We start from the raw sequence: 18,311 nt of genomic DNA, 5'->3' as shown, positions 1-18,311 counted from the left end.
GAGACTTTGCTCCAGAATAAGCTGTGATTTTCCCAGCACCATCTCCTCCCTCCCTGCAGGGATGATTTTACAGTTGTAGAGGAGGCTGTAAGGCAGCCAAACCTCTTGGGTCACCCCCTGCCACTGCTGAGCTTGGCACTGTCCCTTGGCATCCCTGCAATGCCCAGCCCTGGAGCCAGCGGAGGCAGAGTCTGGCAAAATGCTTTGTATATTTCTTTCATGAAATACCTTGCTGTCAGGTTATTTATTATTGTATTTATTACCTGTTTTGTTTTCTTTTTTTTTTTTTTTCTTCTTCTCTTTGCCTTCTTCTCTAAGAAAGGCAGGATAGCTTATGTGTGTCATAAAGCAGCACTTGAAAGACTTCCACCTTTCACTGCAGAAACTGTCTATATCAGGTGCAGATTCTGGCAGACGGTTTTCACTGGCCTCAAGGTGCACTTTTGGGGCAAATCTACCCTAAAATGTTTCTCAGGAGTCAATACAAGCTTTAGTCCCTGCTGCCAGCCCCATGTCATCCCTGGACAGTGCCTGCTGCATGGAGCTGGCGTGTCTGAGGTTCTCCCTTTTGCAACCCTTGGCACTCTTCCTTCCCTGCAGTCCTTTCTGACCAGGCTTATTTATTTTCTAGCTCACAATACCTTGCTACGATGCGTTCCTCAATAGCCAGGGTATTTTTTACCCTATTACTGAGCTGAGATGGATGAAGGTTAGCCTGACACACATGCTCTAAATTATGCCTCTGTATCTCTGGTGCTGTCACTCACATTACTGCCAGCTCCAGGATTTTGCAAATACTCTGGCAGCAGGTACCTAAGAATCAAAGCTTTAGATCAGTTCTTGCTGTCACAAATGTTTTAAATCCAATTCCTCCTCGAGGAGAGTTCTGGGGAGGATGGGCTGCTGGTGATGGTATGAGTGTCCTGCATCACGGTGGCAGTGACCTGAGATCCATCTTCTCATGCTTCTGCTTGCACATTGAGGATTGGTTCTGTACCCAACATAGGTTACAGAAACACTTGCTTCTGTGCAAAATGTTTGTGGCTCAGCTCAAAATTTGGGTTAATCCCAATGTAGGGTTTTCCAAAAATGAGAAAAGGGGAGAGGCTGGGAATTACTCAGCAGGATGGTGCTCTGAGGAGTTAACAGTAGGGACAAGGAAACTGAGCACAACTGGGGGAAGTTTGGGGCTTGTCCAGAGCTGGGAATTGAGTGCAGGAGCTTTGATTGACAGCATTTCTTGCTGACAATGGCTCAGGTGCAGGTGGTTCTGTCTTGGATGCCCACCTAGTAAAGCTCTGCTCCTCAAAAGCAATTAGCTGACAAGGATGTGGGACTTTCTGTCAGTTTCCTGAGGATAGTGAACACAATGCATATAAGTGCCTTGTGCATTTGCAATTATTTTATTTTGCTTGAATATCTCATCTCTAATCTCCTCTTTCCCTCCCCACCCTGTCAGAATAAAACCAGGTAAAATAGAGGCTAAGCTTTCCCTCCCTTGCAGGCACTTTCCCTTATCTGGCAATGATGCTTCACATGTGGCTGCCACCAATCACCCTTCATTGCTGTGTGGTTTGGAAGGGGAAAGATAGCAGCGTTAGTATCTAAAGCTGTGTGAAGATCGCCATGGAAGCAATTACTGGATGGATTACCACTGCCTTTGCTGCTGTGAAGAGGCCACACTGGGTCACAGATGCCAGGCATGTGAGCAGCAAGATCCCTTCCCAAAGCAGGCACAGGGGCTCTTGATAGGGGTCATTTCAGAGCAGTATAGGAGCTGCTGGCTTCTTTACCCTCCCTTTCCTGCTTTGACCTTTGGCTTTTATGCAGAAAGAAGAGCAAAGCTCAGCTGGAGAATGAGTGCAGCTGTGGGCTCCTAAATACTAAATCAGCTGCCATTCTTGCTGAAGCATGGGAAGACTGCTTTGACCTTCATGGCTGGGAAGCAGCTCCCGTATGCCCTGAAATGGCTCACAAGAAAAGCAAATGTCGCCTGCCTCTGCAGTATCTCCTTTTTGATACCCTACTTACTGCCCATAGGTCTGCACTGTTCCCAAAAGTCTTTGACTTCTGATGATGCCAAGACTGAATATGGCTGGCACGGGGTGGAAGGGCAAGGATGGATGCTACCTTCCTTTCTTTCCCAATTAAAGCACTGTGTAATTGCTGCTGACCTTTGGAGGGCCACCCTAGGGCTTTCCTGCCTTCTGTTCCCCCTACTATGTAATATTCAGCTTCCCCTCTCCTGCCTTGGAGAGAGTGCTGTATGCATCATTTGCCCAGGGCTGTGGAAGGACAGATAGGTATCAGATTCTTTGCAGGAGTGACAGGTATCCTAAATCTCATCCTCGGTTGCTATACTGAACTGGTCTTGTTATGTGTGCCAGTGGGGATGCCTGGATGTTATGCCCTCTTTGAGGAGGGGCAGAGGTCCATCCAAGGAAGATCACATTGGGAAAAACTTCTCGAGTCAAAGGCAGATTTCTGTGCTGAAATCAGACTTGTCTGTGGTGAGATGTTGTTTGGGTTAGTGTCTGCAGCAGCAGGCTGTGAGGCAGGGCTGCTGTGGGGCGAGATGGGGGACCATGGAATTTGAGCAGCCCCCTGCCACAGCAGGGCAGGATAGAGACACTGAGACAGCCTTGGGCAGCACGCAGCTGCTATGTGCATTGTAGCTGAAGGCTACACTGATCTGCAGTGTTTTGCAGCGCAGTGGTGATGTGAGTCCTTTGCAGAACATTCTCAAACCTGTGGCAGAGAGAGGAATGAAAGCTGGACCAAGACTGCAGGGTGATTTAACAGGCAGAGTGCAAACAGCCTCTCTTAACAGCAGTGCTGCCCCCCAGCATTCTACAGTGATTTCTGTCTGAGCTGAGGGAGGACCTGCCCCAAGTTCATTTTTCCTAATTGCTGCTGGCAGACCCATTAGTAAGGTTCACAGGTGCCAGCAGGCAGGGGGTGACAAAAACTGACCTAGCTCATCCTTTCTGGGTGGGTTGTGGCAGTACCTGGAGGTTCTCTGTTCTGGAGGATGTGGTTTTATTAAAATTAGGAAAAAAAAAAAAATTCAGCTTAGTGATGGGAACAGTACCAGCCACATGAGCTTGGAAAGCACAAACCCCACCGGGAGAGGGATGGGATGAAGTAGGGCTGCAGACATGAGACTCAGGGAAAAGCTTATTGTGAAAATCTCTGCCCAAGCGCACATAGTTTAGAATGAGCAATTGAGCCAAGCAGACCTGAGGGGCCTTGGGGGAGCAGCAGACAGAGGGAGACGACTGAAAATCCTCTCCTTCCTACTGTGTGCCTTCAGGCACAGACAGAGCTGAGTATTCTCTTTTCTCCAGTCAGCAGCTTGGTTTGTGCTGACCTCCTAAATATTCAGCTCATTATACAGTGTAACGTATAAATAAAACAGAAGCAGGCAGCAATATTCTCCAGGAGCATATAATCGGCTTCCTTTCCTTTTTAATTATACAGGATTTGTCTTCATGTGTCAGGCTAGTCTGTGAACTAATTTATTATTTTAACAAATTAAAGTTTGATCTTTGTGCAGCAAGGTGCTCTTCTACAGCTGCATGTGCACACCTGATTTTGGGGAGCGGTAGAGGATGAAGAGCATCTTTTGGACTGGGAACTCAAAGGAGTCAATATTGTGTGTTGCTTCTAGAGGTCAGCAGTGTGAACCTTGGGTTTAGGAGAGACAGACAGAGAAGTGAAAGCTCTGTTCTTACAGCTCTATTGCATGTTGCCAAAGGCTGGAAGAAGAGTTGACTTCTTAGTGTGGTTTTGGCAAAGGCAAAGCAAGTACCAATCGCACCTGTGAACCCTCCTGCCTCATGCACAGAGGGGGATACAATGGATAAGAAGATGGGAACTATTGGGTTTCTGCTCTTTGAAGGGAGAGATATGAGAGACACTCTTATGGGAGACTCCTTCTGGGCAATGAATAAGTGAAGATCTAATGGAGAATGGGGAAATACAGGAGACAGAACATTCATAACTGAATGAAAACAGGGCAGGAAAAGATTACTTTCTTCCAACAAGACCAGAAGTTTGTGCCTGCTAGAAGGTTTAGGAGAGAAGAATGGAGAAAGGCAAATGCATTCTTCTCTATCATCACAGAGAGGCAGAACGCTCTGTTTCCATCATGCTGGAAATTACAGAGGTCACCAGAGGGACTTCTTGTGAACCGGGGTTGTGCAATGCATTGTCTCTGTCCCATGGAAGCAAGAGGATGACAAACAAGGAGCACTGTTCACCTGTGAAGATCAGGCCCAGGCTGCCTGCAGGACTTGGGGGTGTGTTTTAATCTGGCACCACTGCTGGTACTACAAGTGCTGCTTCATGAGCATGGGATGAAACCTTTCTCCTTAGCAAAGCCCTGGAAACAAAATCTGGCCTTTCATCAAAGAAATGAATCTGTCATTTTTATCTCCCTGCAAGTCAGAGTCTCCTGATCTGCAAATAAATTCCCCATGTTGGTGGCAGCCCTAGCCATCCGTTTAAAATTAAAGCTTTGGTGCCCTTACTGGAAACTGCATCAATAATCCTCTGGCAGCTTTTTGTGCCTTCATATTTGGCTGGTGAGTTTGGCAAATGTAAGCCCCGAAGGGTGTTGTGAACCCTGTGTATCATTTACTGAGGATACAAATGGAAAATGCACAAAGTGCTGGTCCTAGCTGTGTTCTACCTAAACACGGTCCAGCTGCCTCAGCTCTGGAATGGCTCCTTGTGCCATATCACTGGCCAGCAGCCTCTGCTATGCCCAGATGAGCATGGGGACACTGAGATGAGGCATTGGAAATCCGGGTCAAGGCCCAGAACAGGAGTATTTCCATCCAGGCAGTGCTTACAACCTAAGTTCTCAAAGGCCAAGTCCTTTGCTATGGCCATTTTCCAACAAGGGTAATGACAGCATGGCCCTGGCTTCAGGGCCATGGGTAAGTGGGACACTTACTGGAACATCCTCAGGGACTTGTGCTCCTGCTGAGCTAGCAAAAGGAGGCAATTCTCTGCCTTTTGAAGACAGCTGTGTGTGTGTGAGAGACCATGCACAGGCAGGAAAAGGTCATTTGCAGCAAGCTCAGTGATGAATGATTAGAGATCCTCTAGGGACCCAAGTCGGAGGACAGACTATGCTAGAAAAATGCTTTGTCTTAATTAGGTATCGGTATTAATATTTGATTTGATATTTAGTTGTCTTTCTTCTCTCAGCCTGAATGGTCTCAGATCTGCTGAGAGATGCTGAATCACCTCCAAGCGATGGGAGGTCCTTGGCTCTGCTTTGCATCCTCACCTGAGGTAGCCCTTCAGGGCCTAACCCATGGAACTGCCACCAAGGTGTACCTGTGCCCAGGTACTTCAGCAAGTGTCACAGCCTTCAACTGAGGAGTTGGAGCTGAAGTCTTCACGGGGCAGAAGACTGTGAAGGGCAGGTGACAGCCTGGGATCAGAGCTGCCTCCCTTTCCGGCACGTTTTTGGTGTCAGCACAAAGCCGATGAAGAAGGCCCTGAGCCAAAGAGGTGCTTAAGCAAGTGCTTAAGAGTTAAGCATTTAAACAGTGACTTCTGTGGGCTCAAACAAATGCCTGCAGTTGGCTAACTTTGTACTGAAGTGCTCGGATGGCTTACAGGAGGGTAAGCAGAAGGAGGAGTGGGTCCTGTGCCAGCTGCTGCACAGTACCTGGAGCTCTCCAGAACGGCACTGTGGGCACAAAGCCTGGTCTCAGGGGACACATAGTCCACTTCTGGGACCACCACACGAGGCAAAGAGTGTGACCTTGTACCTGTGCCTGTTGCTTAGTTTTGGTACTGGTTGGGATGGGGCTATCAGGATGTGGACTATAACACAGAAAAAATATACCCCAAAGTGTGAATTGCGCCTTGATGCTCAGCTTTTTCAAGTGCCCCATGTGCGATCCCACCCTGCATTTGAGCAAGTCCCATTGGGATGTTTGGGAAGGTGGGGAAGAGGATGCCTTGCTGCTTTCCCCTGCTGGGGCTGCTGTCCCTCTTAGTGCCTGCTCGGGTACCAGGGCACAGGGAAGGATGAGCCCTTCTCTGTTTGAAGTGTTATATATAATCCCTTCAGATGGCATTAGCGCCTTGGACAGCAGCAGCCCTATAATCAAGCCTTCCGCTCGCAGGGGCCCAGCGCTTTGGCATGATGTTTAAATCTCATTTGTGTAATGCCTGGCTGTAATTCCTGCCAAAGGATTACCCTCTTTCTTTGGTGTCCCTGAGCAGCAGCACACAAAGAGCTCAAATTGTTGTGGACTGGAGTGACATGCCTCAGGACATCCGGGTCCCTAGAGGCTGCTTGTGCCAAATGGAGAGGAGTTTTCCCTTGTTTACTGGAGCTTCTGCTAGGCTGATGTATTTTTATATTTCTCCTGTCCTCCTTTTTATTAATGCCCAAGTCCCAGGAAAGCCTCAGAGATGAACACTTGGTTAGGGATTAGGGAGGCATGATCCTACCTAAGGAAGAGAGAGGAAAGGCCTCATGGCGGCTGTAGCTCCTCAGAGAGCAAGGCTCTCTGCTGATGTGCTGACGTATATGATCGTGTCCCAGTGTGATGACATGCCTTGTTTCTGCTGGTGCTCCCAACTCCCCATGTGACTGAGCCAGATCCCAAGAGGGAGAGCAGGCACAGAATGCCCTTGTGAAACCCTGTGCATTGTGCCTGTCCTGCTTGTCTAAATGAAGCCAAAACAAAAACAACTTTTATTTTAGCAAAGGCTTATGTTCTCTATTTTAAGCCGGTAAACATTGCAATGGAGTGAATCAGGAGCCACTTTTAGTTCCTGCTGCCCACTGCCTTTCCTCCTTGGCACCCACCTCGGCTAGATGGATTGCCTTCCCTGCTCTCTCAGCTGCTTTCAGCTCAGGAATGATCTATCAAGTGATTTTTAGTGGATGATTTTTTTTTCCATATGTATTTCCTTACGAACTCTCCAAGCTCCCTGCTCTGGACAGGAGAGTTCACTTTTGCAAACCTTCAGCCCATATCTGGGGGCAGAACTGTCCTGGGGGATCCCTCGTGCCCTCAGCAGCCAGGGATGCTTGTTCCTCCTTCCTGCTCCAGTGATCCCTGCTTTACTGTAATCACACAATTATTATGCCATTAATATGTCATGTTTGGGGAAATCCACATAAACAAAGCACTAATGGTTGCCAGAAGATTGTATTCTTAGCCGCTAATGACCTGCTATTCCCCCACAGCACCACTCCCCCTTCTTTTGTTTCTGATCCATGATTTAAGCAGCAGATGACAAAATACACCTTTGCACCCAGTGCCGTTGCAGTGGAAAGCCACCCCTGTGCTTGGTCTTGGTTTGTTATTTGACCAGTTATTTGCTGTTGTTGGGATTCGGGGGTGTTTTTGACAGGAGAAGATTCTCCCTGATCTGCATTCTCACTTGGGAGCATCCCTGCCACATGATGGGATGCAGTTGATGCTCTCTGCAGTGGGTAAGAAAATGCAACAGAGGCATTGCAGGGTGCAGCATGGAGAAGAGGATGAGCTTCATAGCACTTGTGGCCAGAGCTACTCATTTTTTTTTTTATATCTTTTTCCACTCTTTCCTGTGGATTCATTCAGTCTCTCAAACTCTTTAAGCACTGACTGTTTCCTATAATTAATACTAGTCATTAAATTGCAGTGCTAAAAGAGAAATTACCTAATTCCAAGGAAAAACAATGAAAATTTATTGCTTGTACATGAGAGAAAATGAATATGAAGCTTAGGGAGAGGAGTGCTGTGGAAGATAGAAGGGCAAGAAGAGTATTGACTTAATTCTTTTCTAGTGCAGGGTAATTTGGCTTCTAAAGTGAGTTAGATCACAATAAATTAAGTTTAGATTTCTGCACATCAGTTAAGTAATTCCTAAGACAGGACTCTAGAGCAAGGAAGAGCTAATAATATGTGAGGGAAATATTACAATTAAGATCTCATCCAGTGACCCAGAACTGTCTCTAAGTGAGTGAAGCAGATGAATCAAAGTGGGCTGGGGAGTTTCAGGAGGAAATGTTGCAGGGGTATTGGGTGTTCACCACAGAGATGCTCCAAGTGTGCAGCTGGGCTGGGAATAGCTAGCAAACAGCATTTTCCTGACCCACAGCAGCCTTCTCATTTGAGCTTGTTGGAGCCTTTCCTGAATGGTATGTGTCCATACCATTAGCTGCTCTAAGCCTATTGGATTTAATTGACATTTAAATATACAGAGAGACATCTAACGGCCTTAAGTGCTCTGTGACTACTTTTAAAATCCATTTCTCATATCAAGTTTGATTTCTTTAAAAAAAAAAAACTAGTTTTGCTTTTCTTCCTGCCATTAAAATTTAGGTGGCAGTTGTTTTAACAGAGCAAGTCCCCCCAGGCATGAAATCTTTATAAACTTGAGGGCTTTGGTGGACCTTTGATGCAATCGGCTTGCTTTTCCCTCATCTTTTACGCAGCAGTAAATCATGTTTTGCAAGATGCCTCAGAAAAAACATCAACAATATTTATCACCCCGTCTACATCCGTCCTCCTGAAAACCTACAGATGGTTTACGTACGTTCCTCTGCTTGTAAACCTGCTGGGCTGCGGTGACCTGATCATTTTAATAACTCTCTCCCAGTCTTTGAGGGCTTTCTGCCAGTCCAGCTGGTGGTTCAGGGCTTTCTTTGTGTCTTGCAGCAGGATAAATTCTGGAGGAACTCCAAATACAGCTGTGAGGTCAAGCTACAGGGGAATAACTACCCCATACCTACAAGGCCCTGTAGCCCAGGCTCTACCAGGATTGGGGAAAGTCCCTTGAAGCAGGGTGCTTGTTGGGTACTGTGCTCTGGGGATGCCCTGCAGCGGTGCTGGTGGTTGCCTGGTGAGCAGCAGCTGGGGCTCCCTCCTCCCTGTCCTGTTAACACAGCGAGCGCACCGTCACATGTGAGTAAAATCAATTAAAGGATAAAAATTACCCATCTCAAAAGCTTCATTTTCACTATTAGCAGGCAAAATCTCCTTTGAGATGGTGTTAACAGAAATAAAAAAAAAAAAAAAGTGGGAAAAAAGAAAAAAAAAAAAAGGAGTAAAGATCAATTATCGGATAAGATCACAATTTTCTTAGGGGCTGAGACATCTGTACATGTTTGAATCTCCCTGCATTACGTGTTGAGATCAAAGAGCCTGTGCTGCTGGAATGATGCGATCTTATCAGCACTGCCTTGCACTCACCGGCCTGGTGCCGAAAAAGCTTCTCTGTCCTTTTTGCTTGGCACCCTGGGAGGGCATGGCGTGGCAGGGCTGCAGGTCTTTGTGTTTGTCTACGTTTCCTGAGATCGTGCTACTAGAGAGTGGGACCGACCAGTGGTGGGGGTGTTCGGTTAGAAATTAATCATTTCAAACTCAAACAACCAAATTCTCTTTAACATGTCGCTACTGTAGGACTGTAGGGAAAAAGAAAACAAGCAAAGAAAGAAAGAAAAAAGAACCACAAAAAACAAAGGCTTAACTAGGTTCACTGTTAGCATCTTCCAGCAACGCCTGGCTCGGGGCTGCCCAACCTCTGGAGCGGGGCCGGGTGCTCCTTCCTGTCTCTAATGGGGCTGACTTTGTGCGCGCAGGGCTCGGAGGCGGACTGGGACGACCTGTGGGATCAGTTTGAAGAGCGGAGATACCTGAGCGCTCGGAAGTGGAAGGGCGGAGAGGACCCGTACCGGCTCCATGCCTTTAACCAGCGGGAGAGCGAGAGGATGCCCAGTGACCGTGCCATCCGTGACACCCGCCACCACAGGTTCTGCCCACAATGCCCTCCCTCCCCTGGGATGCCAGGCACTGCGGGGGGACCACAGCTCTGCGGGGGGGGTTAGGGCAGGGGCACGGAGAGGTGTGCGCAGCAAGGAGATGCGCTTGCCCCAATGGCTTGCTGATTTTTGATTTCTTTTTTTCTTGTTCAATTCTTATGCATCCAAAAGCAGGGATAGGATGTGAGGTAATGGCCTTAGATTGCATAGAGAAGATTCACGTTGAATATTAGGAAAACTCTTCTCAGAAAGAACAGTGAGGCAGTGGCACAGGCTGAACAGGGAGGTGATGGAGTCACCATCCCTGGAGGTGCTCAAGAACTGTGGAGATGAGGCACTGAGGGACGTGGTGATTGAGTGATATTGATGGTAGGTGGATGGTTGGACTAAGTCATATTAGAGGTCTTTTCCAACTATAATAACTATGTTTATTTATGTGAGTCTATGATTTAAGGGAACTACTGGGCATCCTAGGATTCACAGAAAAATCAGGAGAAGTGGCAACAGTAATGTTATTCAGTCTTCTGTATTTTCCTCATCTTTTTCAAGAAACCTTGTTATATGGGCAGATTGTAGTGTTCTGCTTCCTTGATTTGAGGATGCTAGAGAGGGATCTGGGCTTTTTGACTGGGTTTCATTCAGGCTGGGTTGTATTGTTAAGATCAAATATTTCACTTCAATTGATTTATTGTCAGGTGTAGTAATCCTGAATCTATCAATTAAAGACATTATTTCCTGTGTAAATGCATTATTCCAAGATCATAAGAAGAGAAAGAAAAAACCTTTTTTTTTCTCTCCAGAAAAGCAGGAATAAGTTTGTGTGATATATAGCTGCAGCAGTGGGTGTGCAGGAGCACATTGCTGTGATGGGTATAGCCTTTGCTGGTGCTGGGAACCCTTGTCTTGTGAAGGAGGCCCTGAGATGGTGCAAATGGATGGAACAGCTGCTCAGCAACTGTTTTTCTTTACAGAGGGAGGAGTTCATGGGGGGCTGTAAGAGTCTATTGTAGAGTGAATGGGAGAGGTAAGAACTTGCCGGGTTATTTCTTTTAGCAGCTCCAACATCATGGTGGTAAAAAATATCCTTTGGCACCAAAAAGTCTCCTCAGCACTTTGGCTGAAATGACAACAGCTCTCCAGCCCTATAGTAGTCAATGGTTCTTGCTTATTTATTTATTAATACTATTTATTTTCCCAGCCCTTTTTCATAGTAAGGAGCAAAAGCTCCTTTCTTCAGAATGGGACTAACAGCCTTGATGGACACCTATTAGAGTAGATCAGAGAGTGAGCGTGCTATTCCTGGAGAGAATTAACCCCAAGGTTATTAACCATCTGCCCTACTAAGAAAGAAGGTAGACTCAGTTGCCCCTTGGCTGCATCCCAGCTGTGGTGGCATCCACCTCGTTCCTGGGAATGTGGAAAGGAAAGTTAAGGAAGAAGTGAGGGCACAGCATGTGGGAGGGGCTGGTGCTAATTGCGTTTGCTTCCAATTTCTTTAATGCAGTAAATGGATTCTGATTTCTTGAATACATCTGAGCAGTGCTGTAGATGTTGCATGATTAGCCAAGGGGTAGAGAGCAGCTATGGAGGAAATGGCTGCTGGAGATCTGGGAGACATGGGTGCAAAAGAGGCTGATGGAGGAAGGGGGAAAGGTCCTGGCATGGTGGCCTGGGGGAAGATGAAAATGCAGAGTGCAAAACATCCCACATAGAAGGAAATGTTTACTCAGAATGCATGTGATTGAGGAGCTGCTGCAGCTGGTGCTTCAGCTGTTCATGAGGGAAGCTGCATCCTACAATGTGCCTTGCTCCAGCGCATTGCTGTGCAAAGAGCCATGCCAAGGGGCTCCCCAGCTGCCATCCCCAAAGAGGCTCATGTGAGGGGCAGGAGGCCTTAGGGACACTTGCTCACCTCTGAAGCACGTTCTTGGGGTGAGCAGATCTCCTACAATCTCTCAGCCAAGTGTTGGTGCCCAAAGCAGCATGCTCAACTCTCACACCAGGTTTTCAGGTTTTCCTTTAATTGCATTCCTGGTTATGCACCAAGCAAGCTCTTGGACCACATGAAGGGATGCCTTTCCCAAGGAGAGGGCAGTGCAGCATCCCATGATGGTTATCCCATCCCCACCAAGAGTCAAGACTTAAGAAATTCCCATGCTCACAACACCAGCTTGAGCCCAGGTGCAGGTTGCACGTCTGAGCTGTGCATGAGCATTGCTTGTTGCTGGGATAGGTGGCTGATCCCTTTAGCTGTTGTGGTCACAGGCTGCTTGAGATACCTCGCTGCCACTTCTTACCTTTAGCAGCAGTTGAGTTGCCATCATGTAATTACAGAATGACTTGGGTTGGAAGGGACCCTAAAGCCCCCCTGACTGTGACCTCTCGCTGTGGTCAGGGCAGCTCCCCCCCCACCAGCTCAGGATGCCCAGGGCCCATCCAACCTGGCCTTGGGCACCTCCAGGGATGGAGCATCCACAGCTCTGGGCAGCAGTGCCAGGGCCTCACCAACCTCTCAGTATCGTGCATGCATGCATAGGGAATGTATCTTAGGTTTTCAGCATGGCTCAGTAGTTTTGGAAGTTGACAGGCAGTGTGCCTTAGAACCAGAAGAACTAGCCTGAGCAGGGATTTCTGCTCACTGTTGAGGTGGAGCAGATAGATAAAACTGGGGACAAGACCAACAGGTGTTGCAGCAGTGTCTGGAGATGTAAAAACTTCCAGCAGACTTTGCTAGCAACTGCAATGTGTTTAACTGTGCAAAGGATGTCAGCCAGCCTCAGGCATCCTCTACTGCCTGTTTTACTATATTCCCCCTGCTTCTACTTCTGCAGCTCTGATACAAGTTCTGAAGTGTTGTCTCGAGCTGGCAGAGCATGGAGGACAAAGACGGAGCCCTGCTCAATCCTGGCACAATGCAATAATCCTCTGAATTTCTGAAGCTGCCTGAATCCCAAGTGTTTTACGAGAGGCCATATCTTCCCAGCTGAGCTTGAATTTTACAACTGCTGGAGGGGGTATGTTTGTGTGCATATGTGCATGTCTGAGAAAAAGGAAGCAGCTGCTCAAATCGAGTTGTGGTTGAGAAGAGAGCCTTGCAGGCATGCTGACAGGTTTGGAGATTGGACATTGCATCATCTGCTGACATGGAGTGTGTTCTTACAGCCATAAACTTGATCACATGGACTTGCCCCCCATAAAAATCTTATCTTGCAGTCTGTCATATTCCCTTTGCTAGCAACAACACGTGCGGTAAGATTTTCTTGTTTTTGATGACATGGCCTTTGATTTAATCTTTCTAAGATCTCCTTGCACTTCTCACATTGCCTTCTCTTACTCCAGCCTTGTTGCCCACTAGACCAAAACCATGTTGAGATGACCCAGCATTTCCTTTGATTCTCATCAGTTAGAAGTGCATATATCCCCGTGCAGGGATATAGGTGTGTCTTGTCTTTTTAACCCCCAGAAGATGAACATAATGCCTGGAGAATACAGAAATGCCTCTATGTTTCTTGCTTGGCTTGTTTTAGAGCTCAGATAAAGACCCGTGTTGTGCCTTTGCACCTGCATTTCCTGGCTGACAGGATAGAGGTACTCACTGGTTCAGGTACTCACTGGTACCTGAACTCAAGACCTGAAAAGCAGCAGAGTAGCTAGCATGTCCCTGAAGCTCTTTAACTCCAATCTGGATGTGGCTGGATGCAAAGAGGTATGGCTGTCTTCCTGCTTTTGCGGTTCTTTATTAGCTATCACTTATGATGTCCAAAGCCAGAACGCTGAGAATATTGAGATTTGCAGTTGTTGGCAGCTAAGCAAAGAGGGCAGCACAGGCCTTCCTTGCTATTAATCAGAAATAAGCACTTCATAAAATCGTAAAATAATTCCTCTTGGAAGAAACCGCAGATCAGCCTCCTGGCTATGAAATCGGACCAGGTTTCTTTGCTGTTGCAGAAACCACTGTGACCTCTAGGTCTCCTGCCTGTTGTGTGGATCAGTGTTTTGCAACACAATTTAAAAACCTTGATTGCAGCACATGTAATTTGTAGCTGCCTCTGATTTGTGTAACGGGCTTTGAAGTTGCTCGAGTAGCCATCCTTACATTACCCACGTCTGTCCTATCATGCAGACACTGCAGTCACTCACAGTCAGTGCATTTAAATGAGAGGAGGAGGTGGTACACATCAAAGCACTCTTGATAAAGCTTTCTGTCCTCACTGCCTGCCGTGCAGTGACTGCACTGCACCGCAACAGCTCCTCAGGCTCTGCTGTAGATGAGGCTCGAGAAAACTCAACATAATGTCCTCGTCTCCACTCTGTGATGCTGCCTGAAAAGGGGGAAAATATTAATTTTAGCTAAATTTTCCATTCTCCTGCTTCTGCTGGATCTGGCCTGGAGGTGCTCCACAAAAGGGAAGCACTTTGTGAGCAGCATCCCTAAATAGCATCCTGGGCTTAATCACCTTTGAGACAGTTGTAATCTAGGCAAGCCCCACTGGCATCATAGGGAGATTATTCAGTTTCACACTGATATCAAAGAGATCAAAACCTGCTCATGGACGTGCAGGCTTCCTGAAAACACTTTTATGTTGGTATAGCAAAATTACTCAGCATCAAGCCTTGAGTGAAGTGCTTTGAAATACCGAAGGTTAAAGACTTACCTTCTGCTGCTGTCTTACCCGAGTGTGGGAACACCTGATGGGTTTCCCTGGGGACCTGTAGGCTGTGATTTGGGCTGGAAGCATGCAGTCTTGGCCAGCAGCTGGTTACACATCCAGGCTCTCATCTAGGGAACGGCTGTGACCTCACCAGTGTGTGTGACAGCATCTGTGGCTCTTCCTGCCTGTTTTTGCTGTCTGGTGGGGGAGTCCTGATGGTTTCTGAGGCAGAGGCTGGTGGCTTTAGAGGACAAAACTCAATGAATACAATCATCTTTTTCAAATATCTATTTTTACTTTATATCGTTTTTGAAGCTTTTTATTTTTTTATTTTTTCCATTTAGTGGAAAGTAGTGTTGAGAAGGGACTATATAAAATGTGATTTAGTGGGCTTAAGCACTGAGAAGTTGTAGCTCCCCTAAGATAGCTTTAAGCAGAAAAGGTACTGGGAGAAGATGCTGCAGTAGGGGCAGTTAAAGGACAGGGTTGGTTATGAATTGATCACTTGATACTGCGATTTGGTACTGTAGGGAAATGGCAAATGATGATTATTCTGCAGTTATGGATTTGAAGTCCTATTTCTCCCCTTCTTCTTCTTTCTCCTAAGTGAAAAGGATGAGGGTGACCCTTGGGAAGGAGTTCAGAAGTGAGATAGGCTGTATGAGGATCTGATGGAAATATATAGGCGAATGTTCTGAATGCATGAGGATGTGCTGCTTAAGGGGCTGTTACTCATTTCTTCTGGAGGGCAAAGCTAGTCATATCTGAAAGTAGAGGAAAGAGCTGTGCTGGGAGAGTGAGTTATGGCTCCTGTCTGTACAGCAAGGAGAAACTGCTCCTGAGCTGCATGTTCTTGGCTAACAGCCGTCTGTAGGACGTGGGGGATCAGCAGAGCCTGCCAGGCCCTGCAGACCCCTGCTTACAGAGCCCAGATCCTGGCAGAGAGGTGATTCTGGGCTGACCTAGCCAACACTGGGTTATAACAGTGGATTTCGCATCTCCTACACCTTATATTCATTCAAGTTGTCCCCTGTGCCAGCCCTGCAGTGCTTCGCTGCATACAAAGAGTGTCAGCAAGGGACAGACATCCTCCTGAGAAGAACGGAGGAGGCACCTTTAATTTATTTGGACCAGTATTTTGCTTGCCAAAAACTGCTGAGAAAAACAGATGAAAGCAGCTTCTGTCTTATTTCCCCATGAGACAGCTTTGATTTTGCTTTGGAAATTCCATACCCTCCCCCACCGCTATTATATTTTGCCAAGAAAACGTGCACAAAGTACTTCTGGGTCGATCGAAAGTGATTCTTCCTTTGCTCTTTTCCAATTTCTCCGTTCATTCAAGAAAGGTGAAAAAATAAAGTTTGTATCTCTGTTCAGTTCTTAGCAGCCTTGTGGGGAGATGATGTGCACTGAATCCTTTGATGAGGACAGCTGGGCATGCAGTGGATTGGGGATTTTCTTGCAGATGCTGGGGAGCAAGGAGGCTGCCCCAGCACAACCCCAGCTGTGGAGCCCACAGACAAAGTGCTGGATGGGTGCTGCAAGAATCTTGGTTGAATCCCAGCGCCTCATTTTAAAGTGCTCCCTGTCACTAAGGGCACAGACTAGGAAGAGCAGAAGATGTACAGCCTTTGAAGCAGAGTTTCTCCCATGTTAATATTCCCCTGTGAATTAGTGTTGAAAAGCAGCTGTAGCTTAGATGTGCTGTCAGCCCAAACTTGAGGTAGTGGCCATCCATCCATCAGTGCCACATGTCTCTCCAGCCTCTTATCTCTCACTCAGGCCCTCAGGAAATGGATGAGCTGGTACTGCCAAGGCTAATTATTCCTCCAGACAGAAGACATGATAAAATATTAACCTTTTTCAACAACAGAGCCCCAGTTAATTAGATCCACTTCTGTGACACATTCACCCAGAGATAAAAAGCTCATCTCCAGGAATCTGCCTGTGTGCAGTGATCTCTCAGTGTGTCATGATGGGAGGAGGAGGTGGGTGGCAGGAGGGTGAAGACAGCTGGGAATTTAATAAAAGCCAGTGACCTGCCAGTAACTGTGCCCTGAGGAAGAACCACTTGGTTTGATGTGAGGATGTGAGCAGCAGATCGACACAAGTGCCACTGCTTTCACCCAAGACGCTGAAGCTCAGCGTGGAGGCAGAGCAGGGGCAGGTTGGATCTGTTCAGCTCACCTTGCCTGGATTAGGGCTGTGTTGTCAGTCTGGGGACTATGCCAGTGGACAGGAGTTGGCCATCTTGGCTGAGTAACTGTGTTTTGCTTCGTTGATTTTTTAAGAAAAATTAAAAACAGGAGTTAGCAATTTCAGGCTAAACCAAAAGTGAAGCTCTTAGGGAATCTGACAGTAAAAATGCAGGAAGATGTAAGGCCTAACTGATCTGTTTTTCTCACCCAGAGAAATCATTTAGATCTCAAATGTTTTTGACGCTCTTAGTCATCTAAAAATGACAGGCTGTATTTAAAGGCAAGCAATTTCTAAAATCAGATAAAAAGAATGTGCTGGATTTCTAGGGAACAAATGATGCAGTGGAGCAGAAGCAATGCTGTGATGCGTGCTGGGTCCCCCACATTTGCAGGAGATGTTGGTGGGGAAGCAAAATACAGCTATGTTGCACTGGGGAGGGCTGGGAGGCCCTGGGGACCTTTTAGTGGCAGGAGGTGCTGGTGGCTTCTGGTGACTCCCAGTGGGTGGGTTTTTAGCACCAATTCCTCTATGGAGACATAGTGTCTCCTCCTCGACCTCCAGAAGCCTCCATCCTTATGAGACAGAGAAAAGATCCTATATTTTTGGAGGAAAGAGAAAGCATGCCCTAAACCATAGCACGGCCCACGAGTGATTTCAGAGGATGGATATTGCTTCATACCAAGTGCTTTGGTGCTCCCAGGCTGCCAATGATCACTCCCTGCTAGAGCCTCCCTCTTCCTTTGACTGCTATAACGTATTGACTACATGCCTTATAATTATTACGTGCCATTGATTACTTTGATAGCTTGCTCTGAGCAATTCTGACAGAATAAAGTTGTTTGTTTTAACTTTCATGCTTGTCGCAGTGTTTCTATTGACCCAATATGTTTACCTAGACTGAAATCGAAGTTGGGTATTAGCAAGCAATGGAACTAATTCTCTGAGGTTGGCTACGGTTGATAGTTCAGGCTGCAAGCAAATTCTTTTTTTTTTTTCCCCAGCTAACCAGAACTATAAAGTGCTACTCCATCAAGTGTATCAAAAGCACCATCACAACAAATATCTTTGGGCAATTTGGTTGTATTTGTGCTATAAGCACTGCATACTGTGTCCAAAGCCACCCTATGCTGTGACAGCTCAGGAATACTTCAGTCCAGAATACATACTAAAGTGTTCCTGAGCTACCACAGCATAGGGGTGGTTCTGGACTTCTCCAGTTCTGGCTAAGGAGGTGTGGTGAGATTCAGAGTCCTTTTCTACTTTGGTTTGCTATGCGGTGCCAGGAGATTCTAGTTGGAAGGCATTCTCCCTGCTGAATTTTCAAATGAAGACCTTCTTAAATGCAACTTGAGGTTGGCTTGGCTTGTTAAGAGCTTTAGTAAAGGATTGGTGGCTTTTCAGAAAGGTGCAAGTGCCAGATTTTGCTTTCATTTCCAATAGGTGAAATCCTCTGATGTTGCAGTAGAATGACATTAGAAATTTGGCTATTGTTTAAAATTCTACTGAAAAGGGATTTTTTTTTTTTAATTTTCTTTTTTTCCCCACGTATATTGCTTTTTTTTTTTCTTTTTTTTTTTTTTCCCCCTCATTGCCTCAATTCTAGGAAAGGAAAGGTGGTGTCCTGGTTTCATCTGACATAGAGTTTATTTTCTCCTGATAGCTGGTACACTGCC

General features: G+C 46.6%; 1 protein-coding gene across 3 annotated transcripts in view; it reads left to right on the top strand.

Annotated features, from left to right (window-relative positions):
* Positions 1-18,311, top strand: part of GALNT14 (polypeptide N-acetylgalactosaminyltransferase 14) — a 65,902-nt gene that overhangs the window by 13,125 nt on the left and 34,466 nt on the right. For all 3 annotated transcript variants that reach the window (XM_085218871.1, XM_085218870.1, XM_019613452.2), the window contains exon 2: positions 9,608-9,777. In XM_085218871.1, the coding sequence (XP_085074997.1) occupies positions 9,608-9,777 (170 nt within the window). The remainder of the gene's footprint in view (positions 1-9,607; positions 9,778-18,311) is intronic.

Source organism: Meleagris gallopavo, chromosome 2 (genome assembly GCF_905368555.1).
Source record: "Meleagris gallopavo chromosome 2, MGAL_WU_HG_1.1, whole genome shotgun sequence".
Classification (NCBI taxonomy): Eukaryota; Metazoa; Chordata; class Aves; order Galliformes; family Phasianidae; genus Meleagris; species Meleagris gallopavo.
This window is presented reverse-complemented; position numbering and strand designations above follow the sequence as displayed.